The sequence below is a fragment of the Mastomys coucha genome, unplaced genomic scaffold, assembly GCF_008632895.1.
Source record: "Mastomys coucha isolate ucsf_1 unplaced genomic scaffold, UCSF_Mcou_1 pScaffold15, whole genome shotgun sequence".
Taxonomy (NCBI): domain Eukaryota; kingdom Metazoa; phylum Chordata; class Mammalia; order Rodentia; family Muridae; genus Mastomys; species Mastomys coucha.
In genome coordinates, this window is record NW_022196897.1 from 116,806,712 (window position 1) to 116,831,778 (window position 25,067).

The 25,067-nt window shown below is 42.8% G+C and overlaps 1 protein-coding gene across 3 annotated transcripts in view; it reads left to right on the forward strand.

The window, feature by feature from the left end:
• Positions 1–4,014: 4,014 nt before the first annotated feature.
• Pank2 (pantothenate kinase 2) overlaps positions 4,015–25,067 on the forward strand; it is a 38,772-nt gene continuing 17,719 nt past the window's right edge. The window contains exons 1-3 of one of the 3 annotated variants that reach the window (XM_031371952.1): positions 4,015–4,129; positions 17,256–17,608; positions 23,655–23,908. In XM_031371952.1, coding sequence (XP_031227812.1) covers positions 17,501–17,608; positions 23,655–23,908 — 362 coding nt within the window. In that variant the 5' untranslated portion in view covers positions 4,015–4,129; positions 17,256–17,500. Of the gene's footprint in view, positions 4,130–4,492; positions 4,846–8,911; positions 9,030–17,255; positions 17,609–23,654; positions 23,909–25,067 lie in introns of those variants that run through there. The other 2 variants (XM_031371951.1, XM_031371953.1) reach the window with 2 other exon arrangements.

The following is a 25,067-nucleotide window of genomic DNA, read 5'->3' on the forward strand; positions in this document are numbered from 1 at the left end:
AGAGAGAGAGAGAGAGAAGTGACTCATTGGAAGCCAAGGGCAGATGATGGGCTCAGTTGCTTCTAAGGGTTCTTTCTTTTCTGTTTTGTGAAACACCAATCCATAGTGAATATGGCTGGCCTGATTAGTAATAGGATATTGTTATATATAATGGAGAATGATCTCCCAGACTATGTGATAAAAGATATTGTTTCCTCTGCCTGTTTTCTCACAGAACACCAGCTCTGGAGAACATCAGCTGCTATATTGTGAGGACACTTAGGGAACCCTAAACAAGCCCACATTTTGATCTGAGGCCTCTTGCTAATTGCTGGCACGACACTGCCTGTCCCATGATATCTAGGCATGATCCTCCACCTTGTTATATCTCTATTTGCAGTACTTTTTTCTTCAATTTTTTCATGTGTATGAGTGTTTTGCCTGCATGTCTGTCTGTGTACCATGGGTGTGCCTTATGTCTATGAGTCAGAAGAGAGTTCCATCCTCTGGAATTAGAGTTATGGATAGTTGTGAGATCAACAGGTGCTCTTAACCATTAAGCCATCTCTCTAGCCCAGCTGTACCCTTTAAAAGACTCTAAGGTAGCCAGGTGGTGCCACATGTCTTTAATCCCAGCATGCAGGAAACAGAGCAGGGTGGATCTCTGTGAGTTAGAAGCCAGCCTGGTCTACACAGCAAGTTTTAGGACAGCCAGGACTACACAGGGAAACCCAAAAATAAAAATAAAATTCTAAGGCTAAACTTGACAGTTAAGTCACTCCTAATTTCCTTACTCAGAGCAACTGAGAATCACTAACAATTTGTTTAAACTTTCAACATAGCAATAAACAGCTAACATGGTATTTCAGCACAGAAACCACTCTAGCTTGGCAAGTTGTTCCTTTTAGAATTTAGTCAGTTCCTCCGACGTGCTTATGAAGTCCCTTGTGCTGCTTGCTCTGACTTGTCCACCAGAAAACTGAGGGAGACCCAAAATGGTAATACCCATAGCACCTCTCGCTCTGAAAACTCCATTTTAACCCCAGAGAAGGAGAACTTCTCCCTTGCTATTTTCATCTCATGTTTTTTATCTCACTTTTTAAAGGTTAATAGCTCTCTCTAATCATGATTGTATTACAATGCTAATATTCAATTTCTTTTTAAAATGTTAACCCAGACTATCGCTCAAATCACAAATGAACACCTTGATGAAATATTACCTAGAGAACACATGTAACCACTCAGCTCAAGAAACACTACCAGTTTCTGGGGCTCTGAGACAGCCCACTGGGCAAAGTACTTGAAAACCTGGCCACCCGAGTTTAATTCCTGGAACATAAAAGATGAAGAGAAGTAACTCCACAAAAACCATCTTCTGTCCTACTTGTGGGTACAGGCCTAGGCCCGGGCTCCATAATAAAGTGCCCCATCTCCTAGGTCTCTTTCCTTCCCTCTGTCTCTCCCAAAGTAACATTATCTTCACTTCTTACATTTTACATTAATATTGAAAAATAGGTTTTGCTGTATAAAAACTGTGTGCTTGGAATGTTGGGGGTCACCTCTGCCCCAATTGCAGGATGGCCCCAGCACACTGGATCAATAAACCTCATGCTTGTTGCATTGGAAAAAAAAATAGGTTCTTTGAAATTGGGTCTTGTGTAGCCCAGGCTGGCCTCAGACCACATAACGGAGACAGTCTGACTTGGTCTCCTAATCCTCCTGCCTCTGCCTCCCAAGTGCTAGGATTCCAGGTATGTACCACTAAGTCCAGCCGTATAGTACAACTTAGTGAATTGCAGTGCTAAGGATTGAATTCAGGGCCTTTGGGAATATTAGGCAAGTACTAGTCCCCAGCCTCTGAACTTAATACAGAATCTTTTTTTTCTTTTTTCTTTTTTTTCTGAGACAGGGTTTCTCTGTATAGCCCTGGCTGTCCTGGAACTCACTCTGTAGACCAGACTGGCCTCGAACTCAGAAATCTGTCTGCCTCTGCCTCCCAAGTGCTGGGATTAAAGGCATGTGCCACCACAGCCTGGCAGGTAACAGCTTCCTACTATGTGGCCCAGGCTGACCTCAAACTTACAGAGATCTCCCTGTCTGTCTGCATAGTTCTAGGGATGATTGGAGGTATGTGCTAACAATTTGCATTTCTGATTTAAGATTATAAATGTCTCACTTGTGATTAAATTTGATACAGTAGAGTGTCAGCAAGTTTACAATATAAAGGATGTGAAAAGTGAGAATTATATTTAAGAAACAAATCTGGGCATGGTTTGAAAAAGCTGGGGGTGGGGTTTTCAGAAACCTATTGAAAACTCGATCTGTACTCTCCCCTTTCTTCTTGGGATAGGGTCTTCTTACATAGCCCAAGGTAGCCTTGAACTTGGGAGCCTCCTGAGTGCTGCAGGTACAGGCAGGGACCACCTGCTTGGCTCCAGGCAGAGAATAGTATAACTTCCCAGCCTACTGTCTTCCTCCTGTGATGGATCCTGAATGTAAGGCTTCCCCATTCCAAGCATTCTCTAATGGAACTATATATCCCCGTTCTCCTTCATTTCTTAATCTATGTGCTTTTGGATAAATTGCCCCACCATCTAAGTCTCTCTAAGCCTTGATTCCCATACTTTACAAATAAAACTGGCTGGGTTGGTTAAGGTTTTGTAATTAGTTAAAATCCCACATTCATGCTTGAATCCTCCAATTCTTCCTTGGCTTCAATTTTGGCTTTGGCAGCAGGAGCAGGAGCAGTAGTGGTGGCTGCCCTTACAGGAGCAGTAGCCACAAGGCCTCGTGCTTATCAGTTAGTTGCCAGGCATGGTTGGCAAAAGTCAGTTAACCTCTGCAGATAACACCAGGAGCAAGAAGTTTCCTCTGATAGCAAGCACTTCAGGCTTGTAGATCCAATGAACACCAGCTGGCTGACCAGTCCTGAGGAGGGGGCCATGAGAAGTTCAATAGTAGGGCTTTGATGGCTCTCACTTTGTCTCATCTATTTCGCGTCTTTATTGTTTACACACAAATTCAGAATTCCAATGATAGCTGAAGATCATAGCTTAAAGTCTAAGAGGAGCTCTTCTCGGGCCCTAGCCCAGTGCTTTGGGTTGGCATAGAGGCTACACGTGGGACAGAGACAGCACAGGAGGCTGGCAGCATGCATTCTTACTTCAGCATCTGGCTGCCTGGTTCTCTAGGGAGACCAGAAGAGAGAGTGGAATACCCGGAAGTTACAGAGGGTTGTGAGCCATGTAGGAGCTAGGAATTGAATCCTGGTCTTCCAAAGAGCGGTCAGTGCTCAGAACTGTTGATTGGGTTCTCCAGCTATGTTATGGGTACTCTTGATTTTTGTTAGATCCACTTTGTGTGTGTGTGTGTGTGTTCCTGCAGAAGCTGGAATTTCAAGTTAGGAAATAAGGTTTCCAGAGTTGATTCTACATTGTGGGGTACTAGTTTGGAGCGAGTATGGGAGTGTTATTCAGCAGACACAAAAGACGCTCAGCTCAGCCTGGAACTATTAGTGAGGGAGTAAGTTAGAAAGTAAAGGGGACATTATCTCCTTCCAAGAAAGGTACTTGGGAAATTGTGAGAAAGCCTCAGTCACTTACAACTGAGGGATTGAGGGAATGTTTCAGGGGTACAGCTGGGTGGGATATCCAGGGTCAGAGCAACCTGAGGATGTTGGGAAGGGTTAAAAAAAATTCTTCTGTAAAAAGCCAACCAGGGGTCTGGAGCTATGGTTCAGTGATTAAGAGCATTTGCTGTTCTTGCTGAGGACCGGGTTAGGTTCCTGGGATCCATATAGGGAATCCCTTGGTTTCTTCTGCCCTCAGCGAGCATCAGGCACACACCTGGGTCACAGACATACATGCATGAAAAATGCTCAAACACATAAAAAACCCCAAACCAAAAAACCCCAACCCAACTTCCAGGCCTTCATACTGCCCTCTTCAGAAAAGGGGGTAGGGGTAGGTGAAGGATTTAGAATCCACCTCCTCCCGCCAGTTGCCATGGAGACCAATCTCAGTCTTTTCCTTCCTTCTGGTACTGAGAATGAAATCTTAGCACAAAGGAAGAAACGTGCCTGTACTGTGCGGATTGTAGTGCGGCCCCTACGTCAGCTATAGAACTAGACCCACGGACAAAGGCTAATAAGGTTAGCCGCTACTCAGAGTCTATTAACACTTCTAGTGGCTTCAGGGGCTCTATTGGGCGGGAGGAAGGAGTGATTCATGAACAGCGAGGAGATACTAGACTCTGGACTCCCTAGAGTTCTAGGCAGAAGGGGAGCAGCTCGACTACCGCTCTCGTGGATGAGCAAGAGAGGGCGCCCGTCACCCAAATCCTTCGGTCCCCTCCGCCATGGCTCCCAGCCTGCGCTGACCCCGCCTCCACCCCTCTTGAATGCCTGTCATTGGATGGTGGCGCGGTCTCTTCGGCTCGAGTCTGGGAGTCTATTGGACAAGAGCCCCGACACCCGCCCCTAACCAGCTCGGATTGGCTCGCTGCACGTTGGCGCAACGGAAGAGGAGGCAGCCGGCGTGCGCCTGCGCTCCAGAGGGCTGCGCGGAGGCGGCGAGGCGGCGCTGGGGGGCTGGCTCGGGCGGCAGCGGTGGCTGTTGCGGATGGGAGCGGGCCGGTTTGGCGCGCCTATGGAGCGCCAGGGCAGGGCTGCGGCCACCTCGGCCGTGGCCGGCGAGCCTGCGGACTCCGAAGCGCGGAGGCGGGAGCCGCTAAGGCGCCGAGCGAGTAGCGCGGCGCCGTCGGGGTCCGGGGCGGCGGAGAGCGTGAGACGGGAGCGGCCCGGCTCCCTCGGCGGCTCCACCTCGGCCGCCCGCCCGCGCGCCGAGGGCCTCCGGAAGAGGCGGCCGCGTAAGTGCCCCGGCACGGCCGTCGTTGTTCGCGCGCCCGCGGTGCCCGCGCGTGGGCTCCCCGCCACTTCCTCCCCGTCCCCTAGGGTGTTCTTTTCCCGAGACTTCCTCCTTTTTCTTGAGAAAGCTCCTCCTCTCCCTAGACCCTTCGAATCATCCATCGAATCATATAAAAGGCTCACAAATGAAGCCTTTTATATGGCAATTTGGAGCTTACTAGAAAATGCCCCTTGAAGCGCAGCAGGCCCAAAATTAGACGCTGGGCTCGCTACGCTTCTAAGCTTTGCTCACTTTTCTTCCCGAAAAAATTCAGGTCATCTCGGACCCAGAGGTTTTTCCTGGTTTCCCTTCCGTTAGTTAACGGGAATTCCGGTTTCAGCCGGAGCATTCTGTGCAGTAAAGCCTTTTCTTTGGAAGGGAGTCGGCCTGCTCCTCAAGTTACTCTTAAATCTAGAGAGTTACTCTTTCAGAGAATCGGTTTCTCATTTTATTACCAATTTGTGTTTTTTGCCTTGTGTATTTTCTCCCCTTTAAGGCCTTTAGGGCTGTTGTCTAGCATCTATTACTACTACTGTTGAAAGTGTCAATTGTCCTGATACTGTAATAGGAACTTTACAGCATAGCTGTGTTTTACATGTGATTAAGACTTGGATGCCGGGCAGTGGTGGTGCACGCTTTTAATCCCAGCACTTGGGAGGCAGAGGCAGGCCTGGTCTACAGAGTGAGTTCCAGGACAGCCAGGGCTACACAGAGAAACCCTGTCTAGAAAAACAAAACAAAACAAAAAAACCAAACCAACCAAACAAAAAAGACTTGGATATCAGATTACTGTATGAGGAAGGTAAATGCTGAGTGCAGGCTGTGAGAGTTATGGAAAATGGCTTGATGTGTGAGGTCTTTTGGATAGTCTGTGCCCAGCTCTACACCCCCCCCCCCCCCCCCCCCCAGTTGCTTTTATCGGTGATTTGAGCAATTGGATGTAGCTCTGTTTTGCCATGGAAAGTTTGGGGATGTATGTATGTATAATATTTTATATCGTGTGTGTGTGTGTGTGTGTGTGTGTGTGTGTGTGTGTATTTTCTTTTCTCGACTTGCAAGAGATAATACCAGCCACTTGAGAGGTGGAGGTAGTAGAGGGGTATGAAGTTTTAAGATTCTGTCCTGAAAGAAAAAAGGAAAACAGATTTTCAAAGTGTTCCTGTTGTCCAGTCGTTTACTTGATTAAAGATTTTCTTATTACATTTACTTTTTTATCGTGTGCGTCTACATTGGTGTAGATCAGAGGACAACTTTCCCCAGCCCTGGAGATGGAGCTTAGGGTGTCAGGCTTGAGGGCAGTCTTACTGACTGACACTGATGAATTGCCCAAGTTGGCCTCATCCTCAGGGCAGTCCTCCTTCAGCTACCTTAGTGCTGGGTATATACTGTGCCACTACCAAGCCCCTCTTCCCCTTTCACTTTTCTTTCAGTTGTGAGTTGGAACACAGGGCTTTATAGTGCTATAAATGTGCTGTCTCTGAGCTGTATATGGTATCTCCAGCCCAAGCACCTGGTTTTGGTTTTGTTTTGAGAGAATCCTCTTCTCTACCTCCAAGCACTGAGGTTATAGGCCTGTGCATCAAGCACCTGATTTTTAAGCAACACAAAAACCTGAAGTTCTTTTGTGGGTTTGTATTACATTAACATGACACAGTGTCGATTTTAGAGGTTTAATGTGACAATTAGCCATGTGTAGATGATTATGTCATCCAATCTGTAGTGTTGTTTTGGATTAGTTGTGTGTGAGTCTAACAAGATTCAGCCTGATGAACGCCTGTGGTAGTTATGTGGTGATTGTCTGTTTTACTGACCAGAAAAATGGTGCCCAGTGACAAGTAGCTACTCTGGTGGAATATAAATGCAACTGAGGAATTTTAGCCTTTGTGCTTTTCCTCCTATCTACTGTTTCACTGAATTGTTCTTACTTTTTTCCCCATTGCTTTAGGTCAAACAAACATGATTTTCTTTTTTTTTTTTTTTTGGTATGTGTGTTCAAGGCTGTCTTGGGAAAAGTTGTTACTACCAAATACTGAATGTAAAAATGGCCTATAGGGCTGAGGAGATGGCTTGGTCAGTAAATTGCTTGCTTCAGAACCCAGGTTAAAAAGCTAGGGGTACAGTGGCTTGTGTCTGTGATGGCCACATGGGAGAGCAGACAGATTCCTAGAAATTCACTGGCTAGTTAGTCTAGCCTACTCGGCAAAGTTCCAGGCCCAGTGACGCACACTAGCTCAAAAAGTAGAGGGCACCTGAGGAGCTACACCCATGCACACAAATGAGTATTAGTTTGCACTTGCGAATTTTCTCGGACATGGAGAGTTAGAACCCAAATTGCTAGGCCGAATTAAGTAGTTAGAATAAGAATTGGAGAGGTGAGGTAGTGGCCCATGTTTTTTTTTTTTTTTTTGGTTTTTCGAGACAGGGTTTCTCTGTGTAGCTCTGGCTGTCCTGGAACTCACTTTGTAGACCAGGCTGGCCTCGAACTCAGAAATCCACCTGCCTCTGCCTCCCAAGTGCTGGGATTAAAGGCGTGCGCCACCACCGCCCGGCAGTGGCCCATGTTTTTAATCCCAGCAAGCCAGAGGTAGAAGCAGGCAGATTCCTGAGTTCATAACCAGCCTGGTCTACAGAGCTAGTTCCAGGACAGCCAGGGCTACACAGAGAAACCCTGCCTGGGAAACCAAAAATAATCTGGCCAGGTGCAGGCCTTTAATCCAAGCACTCAGGTGGCAGAGACAGGTGGTTATCTGTGTTCAAAGGACAGCCTGGTCTACAGGGAGTTACAGGACAGCCAGGGTTGTCCAATAAAAAAAACAAAACAAAACAAAAAAAACAAACCCAAGAGAAAGGGGGGAGGGGGTGGGAGGGAAGAAGAAGAAGAGGAAGAGGAGGAAGAAGAGGAGGAAGGAGAAGAAGAGGAAGAAGAAGATGATGACAACAAAGAAGAGGAGAAGGAAGAGGAAGAAAAGAGGAGGAGTATGAGTCTTGAGAGGTGTTGAAGACGCTGCCTTAGCCAGGCCTACATAGAAAAACACAGTTTCAAAAAACAAAACAAAAAAAAAACAAAAATCAAAACAAAACTGTCTTACAAGTAGGTCATCCAGATCAAAGCAATTCAAAGAAAATTCTGAAAAACATTTGGGAGTGTTCTATTACTGTGGCCTCAGAACTTTTTTGAAAGTACTAAGTAGACAAAGCTTGAGTTTGTGTATTTATTTTTTGAGATAGTGCTTTATGTTTCCCAAGTGATCCTCAGATTTTATAGTTAAGGATGTCCTTGAACTTCTGATCCTTTTCACCTCTTGAAGGCTGGGATTATAGGTTTTTTTTTAAATTTTTTTAAATTTTTAAATTTTTTTTATTTTTTAATTTTTTTTATTTTTGTCTGGCGCTGGGGCTTGAACCTGGGGTTTTTTTAATGTTAGGCAAGCATTCTACACACTGAGCTGCATCTCTTTTCCTTCTTTCCTTCCTTTCTTCCGAGTTTAAACAAACCACAGACATTTAATTACTTGTATATTTACTTGTTGTGTATGGTATTTGTGTGTATGTGAGGGCACATAGGGGGAATTCATAGGACAACCTGTGGGAATCAGTTCTCTTCTGCTTGGTGAGTTGTGGGAATTGAACTCAGGTAGTTATGTTTGGAAGCATGCGTTTGTACCCACCGACCTATCCTGCCAACCTCTGATTTCTTTCTTTTTTTTTTTTTTCAAATATGATGTCTGATATTGGCCATATTCCTTTTCTTGGCTTTCTCTGATTGTATGCCAAATCATGAAAGACTGTATTTCAGATAATGTGCTGAAGAAACAATTTTGTTTTTATTGAGGAGATAGTCTCAAATGTAGCTCAGGGTGATCTTGAACTTATGATTCTCTTACTTCAGGTTTCTGAGTACTAAGATTACAAACAAAGCTACCATTCCAGGATTCAAACATGATATTGGCTTTTTTTTTTTTTTTTTTTTTTTTTTTTCACACCATTTTGTTCTTCTGTACTACCCAAGGATGCAAGAATGCCCTGCTGGATGGAGAATGCAGCTTGTTGGCTGTTGAACCCTTCCAAGAGTGTACTTGAGTCATAGCTCTGAGAGAATGCACTGATAACTAATAATTCTTCGTCTCTGTTGGAAAGCTGACTGAGGTTAGAAACACTTGTTTTATTGTCTTTATACTTATTTTCTTCCCTCCCTCCCTCCCTCCCTCCCTCCCTCCCTCCCTCCTTCCCTCTTTCTTTCTTTCTTTCTTTCTTTCTTTCTTTCTTTCTTTCTTTCTTTCTTTCTTTCTTTCTTTCTTTCTTTCTGAGACACGGTTCCTGTACATAGCTCTGACTGAACTGAAACTCTATGTAGATCAGCTTGCTTTGAAGTCCCTGAGCTCTGCCTGTCTTTGCCTCCTGATCAGAGGCATGTTGCCACCATGCTTAGGCAGTTGAAACTAGTAGGAGCTAGTTTGTTTTGTAACTTGTGATCCTGGTTTATAGTAATGTTTTACCACACATGTTAATTGAGCAGTGTAGTTTCCAGACTGGTTTCATCCTAGGCTTCTGTATTAGAAGAGAAATTAGGGGCATGGGTAAGAAATGTAAAGTATTTTAAAATGATATTAATTTGGGCTGGAGAATTTGTTGAGCGGTCAAGAGATTTTGTCACTTTTGTTAGAGGGTCTGAGTTGGATTCCCAGCACCCACATGGTAGTTCACAACTATCTGTAACTCTAGTCCTAGAGGACCTGTCTTTTGACTTCTCAGAGTACCAGGCACACGAGGTGCACATACATTAAAGCAAAACACTTGTATATTATAATAAAATCTAAAAAAAGAAAAAACCTATACAAAATTCTGAAAAATTAGTGGGGCTGGAGAGATGGCTCAGCGGTCTAAAGCACTGACTGCTCTTCCGAAGGTCCTGAGTTCAAATCCCAGCAACCACATGGTGGCTCACAACCACCCTAATGAGATCTGATGCCCTCTTCTGGTATGTCTGAAGACAGCTATAGTGTACTTACATATAATAATAAATAAATCTTTTAAAAAAAAAGCATTAATGTTATATGTGTTTGGGCACACGTGTTGTGCATGTATGGTAGTCAGAGACCACGTTTTAGGAGTTGGTTCTCCTTCCACTTTGGGTCTCAGGAATTGAACTCAGTTGTCAGACTTAGTGACAAGTGCCTCTACCTGCCATCTCACTGGCCTAGAAATTCTTTAAAGCTTTTAGATCAAGTGGTTGTTATATATCACAGGATGAGAAAATACCAAATAAATATGATGTTAAAATTTGGGAATTGCCAGGGAGATGGTTTAGTGGGTAAAAGCACTTACCATGTACTGTGAGAAACTTTGCCTTGGGTGGAGAAGGCAGCCTGTGTCCTCTTCTCCCATGGTTCTAGTGACAAACTGCAAAAAGTTCAGTCCCACAGAAGTTCATAGTGATGAACCAATGAGTTGATTAGGGTTACTTACAGCCTAAAGCAATCACATTGCAAAGTCTGGGCTTAGCATGAGTGATGGCTTTCTTAAGCCTCCCTCCCCCGCAAAGCAATCACCAGTACAGCAGCATTGCATACAGATGACTGGGAGGAGTGGCTGGGTACTCAGATGAGGGTCCACTGACCCTCCCTACCTTCTTTCTGAGAGGGAATATTAGCAGTCAGCGAGCCCAGTTGTGATAATTTTTTGCAAGTGGAACAAGTGATGATTCTTTGGTTCAGAGGAAAGTGCTATGCAACACCATACAAACCTGACCATCTCAATTTAATCCCCAGAACCCATCTCTGCTCCAGGCCTTTTTACACTGAGCTGGGAGACAGAGATGTGAGAATCAGCCAGAAAGGAGAAATAGAGTCCCTGTTTTACAGTAGAAGGAGAGAACCAATTAGTGGAAAGTTGTACAATTGAGGGGTGAGTGTTTTACACACGTGCTACAGCACAAGAGAATAAATAACATTTAAGAAAGAATAAAAGATGAAGGCTGGGTCTCCAGTGTTGCATAAACCGGATTTGGTGTCACCTACTATAATCCCACCACCAAGGAGGATGAGTCAGAAGAATAGGGAGTTAAAGTCATTTTTGGCTACACAGTAAATTCAAGACTAGTCTGAGATATATGAGAATATGAGATTCTGTCTTTAAAGGTGGGGAGCAGTTGGTGGTGGTGCATGCCTCACTCTCCCCCACCCCACAGACAGGGTTTTTCTGTGTAGCCCTGGCTGTCCTGGAACTCACTCTGTAGACCAGGCTGGTGGTGGTGCATGCCTTTAATCCCAGCACTTGGAAGGCAGAGGCAGGCAGATTTCTGAGTTCCAGGCCAGCCTGGTCTGCAGAGTGAGTTCCAGGACAGCCAAGGCTACACAGAGAAACCCTGTCTCGAAAAAAAGGGAAAAAAAGGGGGGGAATATGGGGTGAAGATATAACTCAGTTGGTAGATTTCTTGCCTGACAAATACTTGGCAGGTTTAGCATTGCTTTAAATAGGTAAAAAATGAAAATGATGGCAGCAAGATGCTAATGATGGTGGTATAGCTACAGTGATTGTGTATTAAACACTATACTCCCCCCCCTCCGAGGTATTTTATCTAGGTCTCATCCAGTGAGGTAGGGGTGGGTGTGTGTTGCATGCAAGTGAGTATTCTGGTGTGTGCACATCTAAGTGTACACATGGTCCCAAGCAGCATATAAGGCATCTTCTCTGCTGCTGTACTATTGGGTCAGGGTCTCTAACTAATGGAAAGCTCACATAGACCCTGTCAGAAAGAATGGCTAGCCAGTGAATTCTTGGAGTCCACTAGTCTCCATTCTCTAATGTTACCGTTACATGCATGCACAGCTTTGCTGAGTTTTGTTTTTGGTTTGTTATGGATTCTGTGGACTTATGCTTGCAGAGCATAGTAGTCATTATTCACTGAGCCATCTCCCTCTCCTTTCAGTTTCCAGATAGAAAAATAGACTTAGTTAAACTTTGCTAGCTAGCCCATAATTTTCTGAGGCTTCTCTTGTCTCTTTCCCATTTATCTTTAGGAATGCTGGGGTTGCAGATGGGAGCTGAAATGCTCAGCTCCTTACATTTGTGCTGGGGATTAAGGTTTATGTCTTCTTGTTTTTACAGGAGTTAGCTTCTATCCTTTGAGCTACTTTTTTATGAGTTTTCTTTTTTCCTGTAGCTAATCTTAGCTTCCTTTTAAACTTTTGTTACAAAGATACTTAATTTTAAAATCTCTCCGTATGAACTTTTTTATCTTTGATTTTGTAAATTAATTAATTTGTAGAGAAAAATTTGATATCTCCATTGTAAGATGCTCGTGGTGCTGAGGTAAGGACCTCATTTGTACCCCTAGTTCCCACTTCCAAGCATGATGCAGCCCATGATCGCAGAGGTGGAGATGAGGATCCTGGTGCCTGCCAGTATACCCAAAGTTGTAGGTTTAGAGAGAAACTCAAACAATATGGTAGCCAAGTGACGGAGGCAGACACTCCGTGTTGATTCCTGCCTCCCATGTGTGCACACAGCCAAACAAATGAAGCTGCTAGAATATCCTACCCTGACCCCCATGTTGAAAATTGAACTTAGAGCCATGCATGCTCGGCAAGCACACTATAGTATTCCCAGCCTAGGAATCGTTACTTTGTTGTTGTTGTTGTTGTTTTGTTTGTTTGTTTTATGTCAATAGAAATAAAAACAGTTTGTTAAGAAAGACAGTCTCAAGAATGGGAGTAGGCTAATAGGCACGCAAAATTCATGCACTCAAAAGTGGTCTATTTTAATGTTTTTTTTTTTTTAAATTTGGTCTATTTTAATGGCTTTTTTTTTTTAATTTGGTCTATTTTAATGGTTTTTCCAAGACTTCATTTCATTTACTGATCAGTATGCACAGTATTTTTTCTGTTTTCATTTATATCTTTTGCTCTGTATATGTGTGTAGGTGAAGGTACAGGTGTGCATGCCTCTGTATGTGTTGAGGCCAGAGGAAGACGCTAGGTATCTTGTTTTACATTCCCTGCTTTTTTTCTTTTGAAACAGGATCTCTTTTTAAACATGGACCTAAGGTGGAGGCCAGCAAGCCTCAGCCACCCTCCTGTTTCCACCTTTCACAGTGATAGGGGAACAACCAGCTTTTTACCTGAGTGCCGGGATACTAAATCAAGTTCTCCTCTTGTACAGCAGGTGCTATATGGCCAGAGTCGTCTTTCTGGCTCTTACGTTTTTTTCCCTGACAGCTTTGCTTTGTAGCCCTTGCCTGCCTAGACATCATGACAGTACTCCTGGCATTTCCTGAGTGCTGAGATTGCAGATATATATTACCATGCCTGGCTTATTTTGCATTATTTTCTAACATTTGAAATTGTACATGACATTATATACATATGTTTTTATTTGATAATACAGGCTCACACTATGTAGCTCAGGCTTTCCTTGAACTTGCAGTCATCCTCCTGCCTCAGTCTCTAGAATTACATGCCTGGGCCACCATACTCAACTTAAAATTTGTTTTTAGCTATTAATTAGTAAAATTAATAGCTAATTTTATTATTATTAGTAAAAATATGCCTGTTTGTGGGGAGCTGTATGGTGGTTTGACTCATGTATCGTATGTTTAAATCATTTATTTGTTTTTTTTTTGTTTTGTTTTTTGTTTTTCGAGACAGGGTTTCTCTGTGTAGCCTTGGCTATCCTGGAACTCACTCTGTAGACCAGGCTGGCCTCGAACTCAGAAATCCACCTGCCTCTGCCTCCCAAGTGCTGGGATTAAAGGCGTGCGCCACCACCGCCCGGCTTAAATCATTTATGTTAGCATATCTATTCAAGTGTAATTTTTCTGTGCTGAAAGGTTGCAAAATCTTTTAGGACTGGGATGTATTTAAGTGTTGGGGTGTACACATTATGGTATGTGAGTCCCTGGGTTGGATTCACAGAGCTACCCCCACCCTCAAACAGCTATTCCCTGTATCTAGTTATCTTGTGTTCCTTATGAAATCTTATGTTTCTTTTCTCTTTTGGGGCTGCATGCATGCATCCATCTATCCATCTATTGATCAACCAACATGGGGTCTCATTATGAAGTCTTAACTGGCCTGGAGCTCCATATGTAACCATGCTGGTCTAGAACTTGCAGTGATTTGCTTTTGTCTCCTGAGTGCTAGGATTGCCGCCATGCACTCTCACTGCATGTTTTGTTTTAAGTGGCCCTTTTCTGTTCTTGTCTCCAGCTGCTGTCTTGTCTTCTTTCCTTCCCTACAAGACAGATGTGATGCATTCACTTACTACTCCTTTCCTCCTTGATGTCCTTTGTTGAAATCGTGTAAGTATTTTAGGTCTTAAATCAGCATGCATGCATTTCTCTGCTTATAGCTTATGGGTAAAGTTTTTCTTAGAGCCCTTATAAAAGTATGCTGCTGTGCATGTGCTGTACATGATTGAGAGACTCTCTTTGAGTGGTCGTCCTTGTGTGTGGAGTCTCTTTTGGAGTTCTTGAAAGCTGCTTGACTAGATAACACTTTTTAAACTTTTTCCCTTATTTATTTGAAGTTTATGTGTCTTTGTCTCTCTTTTTTAAAAGAACACACATCATTTTATTATTTATTTTATGTGTATGAGTACACTGTAGCTGTACAGATAGATGTCCGTGAGCCATCATATGTGTGGCTGCTGGGAATTGAACTCAGGACTTCTGCAGGCCCTGCTCGCTCCAACCCGCTCGCTCCAGCTGTCTTCAGATGCACCAGAAGAGGGCATCAGATCTCATTACAGGTGATTGTGAGCCACCATGTGGTTGCTGGGATCCAAACTCAGGACCTTCGGAAGAGCAGTCAGTGCTCTTATCCGCTGAGCCGTCTCGCCAGCCCGTGTCTTTGTCTCTTAACACACTTTTGCTGATGAAGAGCACTGTTTACCTTTGTGTAATTTATGTCTATTCCTAAGAACTCAGCTTCTTCCTAGGGTTTTCTGAAATTTTAGTATAGTTTCTTTTCTGCTCTTTATTTTTTTGAGACAGAGTCTCACCGTGGAACATTAGATGGCTTGGAACTCACAGATCTACCTGTGGTGGGACTAAATGTGCATCTCCCTGCCTGTGGCTTCCCTAAGTGTTTGCACTCTGCCCTAGGAAATTTTAGAGCTTGTGGAAGATAAGGCACTGGGCTTTGATTTTACCTCGATTTCTACCCTTTTTATCATACTTGGAAGACATTCTGAGAGGGATTTCTCAGTTTTGATTTCTATTTTGTGTGTCTACATTCCCAGTTTACAGATAAATGTATGTTGGGCTTAGAGTATATAGCTCTAAGACACACCTCTCTTCCCCCAATTCCCGCCCCTTAAAGTTTAGATTTGGATCACACTGACCTGTCCATAGCTTATGAAGTCCTTCCTCTATCAGTGTGACCATACAGTTGGCTTTCTCTCCTATTGCAGACATGATTAGTTTGTGTTTTCTAGAGTATGTAACCTTTTCTGCAAGGCTTCTTTCACTCAGCTTGTTTTTTAGTTTCATAAATAATTTTGTGTTTTGTTTTTTTTTTTGTTTTTGTTTTTGGTGAGGGCAAGTGTTGAAAGCATCTCCCTATTCCCCCCATAAATAGCAACAAACTTATTCATCAGTTTTGTTTTGTTTTCCCTCAAGGCAGGGTTTCTCTGTGTAGCCCTGGCTGTCCTAGAACTCACTCTGTAGACCAGACTAGACTGGCCTCAAATTCAGAGACCCACCTGCCTTTGCCTCCTGAGTGGTAGGATTAAAGAAGTTATGGTCCACCATTGCCGGGTCAGTTTTGGTTTTGTTTTAAATTTATTTTCTTTTAAAATTATGTGTATGTGTATTTGTATGTCAGTATGTACATTGTGAGTGTAGATGCTAGGGGAGACCAGAAGAATGTTGGATCACCTGGAGCTGTTGTAGTTACACACAGTTGTGCGCCACAACTACAGTTGTGAGAACTGAACTCTAGTCCTTTACAAGAGCAGTATGTGTTCTTTTTACTGAACCATCTCTCCAGTCCCTGCTTTACACAAACTTACAAGTCTCTGGTTCGGTATACTTTTTTTTATTATACATTAATTCTTACAATTTTTAGTTTTTGATTTTTCATGGGTGAGATCACATTACATCTAAAGATGTGCAACTCATTATTCTTGGAAACCTTTCTTCAGATACTTTCTTATTTTTTGTGGCACTTGTTTTCCTATTTTTGTGATTCATCCTTGGGTGAGAATTGCTGTTGTTCTGTCAGTGGGTGAAGATTCTGTTCTAGGCCATGGGATGGAGTGTAGTGGGGAGATGGGGTGTAGTGGCCAGGTGTGGAGGCTGTCTTTCCTTTGGGTAGCAGCAGCCAAGTGCATGCCGCCTGCCTCTGCCTCTGATCCATGTACTCAGGGAAGAGTCTTTGCCTCTGTGAGGGTGAGAAGTACTCTTGATAGAGAGAAGTCAGTAGCCTACTGAGCTCCTCCAAGTGTATTTCTTGACCATATCCTCGCGACTGCTTGCTCTGGGCAGCCACTCCTCCTGTTGTTGGGTAGTGCAACCTGTGTGCTTTCCCACCTTCACAGCTGCTTTCTGTTTTATTAGCATTCCTCTTGATGCTTCTGGACAGCCACTGACTAGATGGGTGTGTGTGTATTTTCCAAAATTATTTTTAGGAAAGAATATCAGTAAACTTAAGCTTTTATTAGTCATTTCTTGATTTAGGGTTGGGAAGGCACATATGTCTATCTATGTTTCTGAAGCTAATTTTATGCATATGTTTTGTATGTCTGTGCACCATGTGTGTGCCTAGAAGAGGGTAGCAGAGCCCTGGAACTGTAGTTAAATGTGCTTGTGATCTGCCAAGTAGGTGCTCTCTTTAGCCCCCTATTTGTATAATTTGAAATTCTTTTTGGGTAGCAGGTAGCTTGGACTTAAAGTCCATTGAAGCCTTTTATTTTTAGCTGCCATTCTTCCCAGAACCTGGCCCTGATGCATAGTGACAAGTACTCTAACTAAACTGTTCGCAAAGCCCAGAGTAGGTTCTGCAAGGAGCTGACCCTGGAGATAGGTAGGGTGGAGGCTTTCCTTGCTCTTCAGAGGGAGTCCTAGAGTGCTTCCGTTCCTTCCTCTGAGCTGGAGGTGGGGTGAAGATTTTCACTTACAGTTTTTGTTTTTCAGGGTTGAAACTTAATTTGTTAGCTTTTAAATATTCATAGTATAGTTTGGGCATATCTGTACAGAAGAGTTAGTTTGGCTAATACTTTGGAATTTTTGATTTACATTTTTTTCCTCAAAATACTTTATTTTAAAATTTTATCCCTTAGAAACCACAGCATATGCAATAAGTTGCTAGTTAAGTAAATATAAACTTTATTTTTAGAAGATATTTTGACTACTTTTTTTTCTTTCCCATTTAGTTTTTCCGTGGTTTGGCTTGGATATTGGAGGAACCTTGGTCAAGCTGGTTTATTTTGAACCTAAAGACATCACTGCTGAAGAAGAAAAGGAGGAAGTGGAGAGTCTGAAAAGCATTCGGAAGTACCTGACCTCCAATGTGGCTTACGGATCCACTGGGATTCGGGACGTGCACCTTGAGCTGAAGGACCTGACTCTGTGTGGACGCAAAGGCAATCTGCACTTTATACGCTTTCCCACTCATGACATGCCTGCTTTTATTCAAATGGGCAGAGATAAAAACTTCTCAAGTCTGCACACTGCCTTCTGTGCCACTGGAGGTGGATCATACAAATTTGAGCAGGATTTTCTCACAGTATGCATTTTTTAGCTTATATATAATTTATGGAAATTTGACTGTTAAAATGATGCCGATTACAAGTGGTAGAATCTTTTCCATTTCTAATGGAGCTTGAATATTCTTAGGGAAATGAACATATGTTTAATTAGTGCCAGTCAGGAGTTGATCGTGTAGTGATTGTTGGGTAGTGTACTTCTTACCTAGTATATTGGTATATATCAATGTAGCATTTTACCATTTCTTTAGTATGAAAACTTTTGAGTATGGGATAAGCACAAAGGTGGGATTAGAGTAGGGGATAAGAGCCTGAGGAGTAACATCATCCCATCTCATTAAAGAGTTAAAAACAAAATTTTAGAATTTTAGTACTGGCCTAGGGAGATGGTTCAGTTGGTAAAGTGTTTGGAGGACCTGAGTTGGTTTCTTACAACCTACATAAAATGGCTGGGTATGGGCCAGAGCGGTAGCTCAGTAAGGACCTGAGTTCAGTTCCCAGTACTTATGTCAAAACAGTTCATAAACTTCTTGTGTTTCAGTGCTAGGATATATAATGCCTACTTGTGGTTGTCTTGGGCAGTGCACGCACATAGACTCATATATAAAAAATTAAATTGGCTGTGGTGGTACACATCTTCCATCTCAGCAGGACCAAGGAGTTAGAGTCTGGCACATCTCATTGAGTTTGGGACTACCCTGGTCTACATAGCAGTTGCAGATCTGTCAGGGATATATAGACCATCTCAGAAACAAACAAACAAACAAACAGCTGGGTGGTGGTGTCTTAGCAATAGGGAGGCAGAGACAAGTGGGTCCCTGGGGCTCAGTGGGTAGTTTCTCCAGCTTACATGAGGAATTCCAGGCTAGTGAAGAATCGGGAGAAAGTAGAAAGTAGAGGAATAACATCTCAGGTTATCATTGTCCTCTGATTTCCACATGTGCACACACACTATCTGGGCACAAAACTGTTTCCAATCTTGTATACCACATAGTTTCTCTTCTTCCACCTCAGTTATTTTCCAGCATGTCTGATTAAAAGTTTGTTTGTGTTTTTGAGGAGTAGTGGGGCAGGTTAAGAGCTCTGGCTTCTCCTCTGGCGTACGCAGGTTTGATTCCTAGAACCCACATGGTGACTGACTCACAACCATGTGTAACTACAGTTCCAGGGGATCCAGATAAATACATGTGGTAAATACATACATGCAGGCAAAATGCCATATGCATACAATTAAAAATAGAATAAAAACTTTAAAGTGGTTCTTTTCAGGCATTAAAGCTGATAGAAGATCTGTTTTACTCAAACCAGGCAAATACAGTCCCAGCTTGTGCTGTGTTTGCCACCAAATTTCTCAACCATATCTAAGCTCTAAGGCCAGTATAATACTAGGCATTAGATTTTGCTTTTCTCCTGTGAACTACAAAGTCTTGAGACTGGGTCTCTTGAGGATTGATGTGGCAAAGGTGCAAGAACTAACAAGGGGATTGGCCAGGCTCCTAGCTTAGCTTTTAGGGTGCAATGCATGTAGAACAGTGTCCTCAGTAACTGTTTCTCACAGAGGATTGACTGAAGGAGGCTGTCAACACAAAGCATAGCTTTTACATTACAGGAATTAAATTTATTCTGAACCACATATGAGCAGCCAAGCTTGGCAACACAAATGTGGGTTGCTTTGAATGACATTGATGACATCTTTTTGTAGGAGAGGTTAAAGAACAAAATGAAACCATAAGGCAGTGCGTTTGCAAATGAATTGGTGGAGACATTAGTTTGGCAGGTGTCATGTTTCAAATGTTGTCTAATGACATTCTTAAGTTTAAGTTAGTGGTCTGCTAACACGTTCCAAAGGTTAGCTGACAGTCTAAGAGGATTTTAAATTACACATAAAAGTTGGCAATGGGCCGGGCAGTGGTGCCACACGCCTTTAATCCCAGCATTTGGGAGGCAGAGGCAGGTGGATTTCTGAATTTGAGGCCAGCCTGGACTACAGAGTGAGTTCCAGGACGGCCAGGGCTATACAGAGAAAAACCTTGTCTTGAAAAACCAAAAAAAAGAAAAAAAGTTGGCAATGGCTCTTGAAAGGACTAAAGAACAATTAAGAACAACTAACCGGTTAGTGTGCAGAATCTCCAACACTGTCTTTATGTTTCATTCCTTTTCCCTGTGTGTAACTTCATAGGCCTCATTCTCTTCTGATACATCCCCCGGCACCCCCTACATCCTCCAACTCCATCCTGGAAATGGCTGTTGTAATCCTAGCATAGAAGAGACACGAGTTAGCTAATAAGGTTTTATACTCTTCCCTTGGGTTATTCTTGTTCACTGGTTTTGGAATTCGGATGAGGGGTGGAATAGTAAGTTCTCCTTTGTGAGAATCTCCCAGTGATCATAACTGATAGGTAGGTAGAGAAAACTTCTGGTTCCTAGACACTGTAGATGCCCCATTCCAACATACTGGAAAATCATTCAGACCATTAACAAGGCTCAATTGTGTGAGAATCCAAGGAAAGAGTACTAATTGGACTTTGTATATTAAGAGTAGGTTCCTAGGCAGTTGAGTTTCTTCTGTTCATTTCTCTGGTTGTGATGAAACCTACATGGAAGGAAGGGTGTTGGGAAAGTGTCCCGGTGGGTAAAGTGCCTGCCACTCGAGCATGAAGACTGAGTTTGAATCCTTAGCACCCACAATAGAAAGCTGAGAGTGTGCCTGTGGCCTCAGTGCAGGGAGCGGAGATCGCTAGCCAACCATTCTAGGCAGTCGGCAAGTGCTAGGTTCAGTAAGAGATCTTGATTCAAAGGTGCGGTGGAGAGCTATTGAGAAAGCCCTGATGTTGACTTTCAAGCTCCACATGTGCACATATGTTACACACACACAATGTATACAGACAAAGCATGTGAAATGAAATACTGTAAGTGAAAAATAGTTAATAATCTATAATATATTTTTTAAAATTGAGTTTCTTTTATAATGTGAGTCAGATTTTTCTTTCTTTTTTTTTTTTAATTTTTTTAAGATTTATTTATTTTATGTGTATGAGTACACTAGCTGTACAGATGTCTCGCTCCGGCCCCGCCTCCAGCATAGTATGCTGTAGCTGTCTTCAGATGCACCAGAAGAGGGATTCAGATCTCATTATGGGTGGTTGTGAGCCACCCTGTGGTTGCTGGGATCCGAACTCAGGACCTTCGGAAGAGCAGTCAGTGCTCTTACCCGCTGAGCCATCTCGCTATCTCGCCAGCCCAAATGAAGTACATCTATTTTTTTTTTTTTTGGTTTTTCGAGACATGGTTTCTCTGTGTAGCCCTGGCTGTCCTGGAACTCACTCTGTAGACCAGGCTGGCCTCGAACTCAGAAATCCACCTGCCTCTGCCTCCCAAGTGCTGGGATTAAAGGTGTGCGCCACCACTGCCTGGCTTTTCTTTCTTTTTTTGAGACAAAGAGTTTCACTGTGTAGCCCTAGCTGGCCTGGGACTAGCTCTCAAGACTCACACAGAGAACCACCTGCTTCTGTCTCCTGAGTAATGGAGTTAAAGGTGTGTGCCACCATGACTGCCTCAGGTTTTCCTGATCCTGAATTTGCTTCTTGGTACTGAATTACATTCTGAGTAAGCTAGATTAGTAGAATATTTGCAGATGAATCCTTAGGTGTAACATCTGCGATGATGCTCATTAGGAACAGCAGCTCAGTGGGATGTTTCTATAGTGAGAATTTTGGTTTCTTTAAAAAACACAGAAATATTAGAATATGCTTTTGTTTTAATCCCAGGTGTGGGATACATAGCTGCTTCAGATCATCCACAGCACCTAACTCTGATTTGCCTCATGCAGGGATGTGACTTTGCCAGCTACAGATAGTTTCTGTGATTGTGTGACATATGAGAGGGTATATAAATGCTGTGGCATTCCTTTTTTTCTCTTTTGTCTAGTGTTAGGGGCTTCATTGAAAGGATGGAAAAGGGGTGGAGAAGGGTGGGAGAGAAAAAAGAACCCACAAATATAACCAAAGTCAGCTATATGTTTCAGAATAACAAATTCTGAGAAAGAGAAATGGGTTTGACATTCAGTATCAAAAACTACTTGGGTTCTAATATTTGTCTATTAGTGTGAAGTGGTATTTAATGTAGAAGTAAAAATGCTGACACATAGCATCAAATTACCTTGATTGAGGGAGAGATTGGTCAGGTAAAGCGACAGGGATCATCATCTAAAGAGTGGGTTTGGTTGAAGAGAACTTAATATTTCTAATTGGAAATTGATTAAGAATTCATCAGAAGTTACTAACTTTTGTTGCTCAAAATAGACTGGAATAAATTGAGTATAGATATAATTGAATGGTGTTGCATAAAGAGGAGCAAGGCTTGTAACAGAAGTGGATTCTTCAGTGGCTGTGAGGTATCACCACTTTTGTAATGTGTATGTTCTAGTCAACTTTCAAACTAGTCAGCCATTCTTCAGAGTTGCTATGAGCTTAAGTAGCTGTGCATGTACATACATACATGTAGAAACATGATGGTAAATAGATAAATCCAGTTGTAGTTTAGAGTTTCTGACTTGGTTAAATATGTCTTGACATTTTCCCTGCTTAGATAGTGTTGCTTTATTTCTCACATAATATGAATAATTAATATTTCCCTATTATTTGAAAGGAATTAAGTTGATGAAAGGATTTAAACTTGTTCATACTAAACTTTGCTCTTCCAAAAAGCTGTAACCATAACCAGTTAGATAGTAAGAAATCTTGCATTTCTTTTCTTTTGAGCTAGAAATATCATGTAGTTGAGTCTGGCCTTGAACTCCCAAGCTTCCTCCCTCCTGTGTATAGGGATTACAGGTATGTGCCACAGGGCTTGACTCCAAATCCTACTTTTCTTGGATACTTTGTAGTTCTCTAACAAAAGGTAGGTTGTTTTTTTGTTTTTGTTTTTTTAACTGAACCCAGGGTATCATGCTTTATAGGTGAACCCTACCTTTGAATTATATCCTCAGTTTCAGGTTAGTAAGTAGTAAAATGTGGTTTCTTTGATACTACTTGATAGCTTTAGATGGTCTTTTTGAAGGTAGGTATTAGAGTGTGTGTGTGTGTGTGTGTGTGTGTGTGTGAGTGAGAGAGAGAGAAAGAGAGAGAGAGAGAGAGAGAGAGAAAATGTGAGTGTTTGAGTCTGTGCACATGCCCTGAGTGTGTGCTCACTTACATGGTGTCCAGAGGTCAACCTTGGTATTGATCTTAAGGAGCTATTCATATGGGCTCCTCAATTAGACTAGGTGATATAGCCAGGGAGCCCCAGGGATTTCCCCCTGTACTGGGGGATTACAGGTATGTGCCACCACACCTAGTTTTTTGTTTGTTTCTTTGTTTTTTTTCGAGACAGAGTTTCTCTGTGTAGCCTTGGCTGTCCTGGAACTTATTATGTAGACTAGGCTGGTCTCAAACTCAGAGATCTGCCTGCCTCTGCCTCCCAAGCACTATGATTAAAGACATGTATCACCACCTGGCCACACCCAGCTTTTTATGAGTGTAGAAATGGAACTCAGTTCCTTTTGCCTGGGTGGCAGGAACCTCACTAACTGAGTTATCTTTCTCTCCAGCATTCCAGTCTTTATAGATTCTGCCTTAGTTGCTAGGTACTCTGATACGCCATGGCCTCCACCGCACCCTGCTCTAGTGTCCCTGTCAGCAGAGGTCCTGCTTTCTGCTGCTCACGTAGGACTTTGCTCAGCTCACAGTTACAGTGGTTTGTATGTAGACTATAGGTGTCTATAGGAACCAGAGTTTGTCTTGGTGGTCCAACCTCCTTTTTCCTGTCCCCAGATCTGCTCTACAAATGTATACAAATGTCACACATCTGTGGGGGCACTTTTATGGTTCCTTTAGTGTGGAGATGTCTTTTAAAGTGGAATTAAATTTTCTTTCTGTTGGTTGCCAGATGTATTGGCTCACACCTGTAGTCCTACCACTTAGTCAGTTGGGGCAAAAGAATTTGAGGCTTAGGATACAGTGATACTTTGTTTCAGAAAAAAAATGTTGGTTTATTAGAAAGACTGATTACATTTTTATTTTATTACAGATAGGTGACCTTCAGCTTCGAAAACTGGATGAACTAGATTGCTTAATTAAAGGAATTTTATACATTGACTCAGTTGGATTCAATGGACGGTCACAGTGCTATTATTTTGAAAACCCTGCTGATTCTGAAAAATGTCAGAAGTTACCATTTGATTTGAAAAATCCATACCCTCTGCTTCTGGTGAACATCGGCTCAGGGGTCAGCATCTTAGCAGTGTATTCCAAAGACAATTATAAGAGGGTCACAGGCACCAGGTAAACCCTTCACATAGGCACTGTCTTTACTTGGTAATAGGGACTCAGTTGTTGGGTATAACAACAGCACTCATTTAAAGCTTTGAGACTGTGCAAGCACATGTTGCTTCTCTTTAAACATTCCGATATCAGTGACCTCTTTTAATCTCTCTTGCTTTTATTGTTATTTCATTAAGTGTTGCCTTAACAGATCCATTCTATCCATAGTTTATGGTGTGCACATATAGAGTAGCTGTTAACCAAGTAGCCCTTTGGGGGAAAAAGCAAGAGGAAGTCCTTCCTTTGAAACCTGTGGACTTTGTGTACATACATGCATATATGCTTTAGCATGTACATGTATGCATTCATAACGGGATGGTATAAGGTGTCCAGGGGATGGTGTGTGGTAGTTTGAATGAGAATGGTCCCCATAGACTCACATATTTTAATACTTGGCCCCCAGGTGGTGGAAGTGTTTGGGAAAGATTAGGAACTGTGGCCTTGTTGGAGAGATGTGTTACTGGGGTGGACTTTGAAGTTTCAAAAGCCCAAGCCATTCCCAGTTAGTTTTCTCTCCTATGGTTGTGTCCAAGATGTGAGTTCTCAGCTACTGCTCAAGTGCCAGACCTGTCAAGTACTACTATCATGCCTAATGTCATGCTTCCATCATGATGGTCATGGACTCTTAAGTATAAAAGCCTCCAATAAACTCTACTATAAGTTCTCTTGGTTATGGTGTCTTACCACAGCAATAGAGAGAAGTTGGTACCAAGGAGTGGACTATTGCTATGACAGGCTTCATGGTACTATTGTTTGGTGTAATGTGTGGATTTTGGATTAGGCAAGTGGTTAAATGCTGTAAGCAGGACTGAATAGGGTCAACGTAATAGGATCTTGGAAGACAGCAGTGGGAGAGCATTGTTGGCTGTGGATGCCCAGCTCAGGTGGTTTTAGAGAAGGGGGTCAGGTGTTGTGTGGCGTATACCTTTAATCCAGCATTCAGGAGGATCTCTGAATTCAAGGCCAGCATGAACTACAAAGTAAGTTCCAGGCAGCCAGGACTGTATAGAGCAGCAGTTCTCAGCCTTCCTAAAGCTGGGATTCTAATACAATTCCTGAGGTTGTGGTGACACGCCCCCCCTTCTGCCCCGCCATAAAGTTATTTTTGTTGCTACTTTTT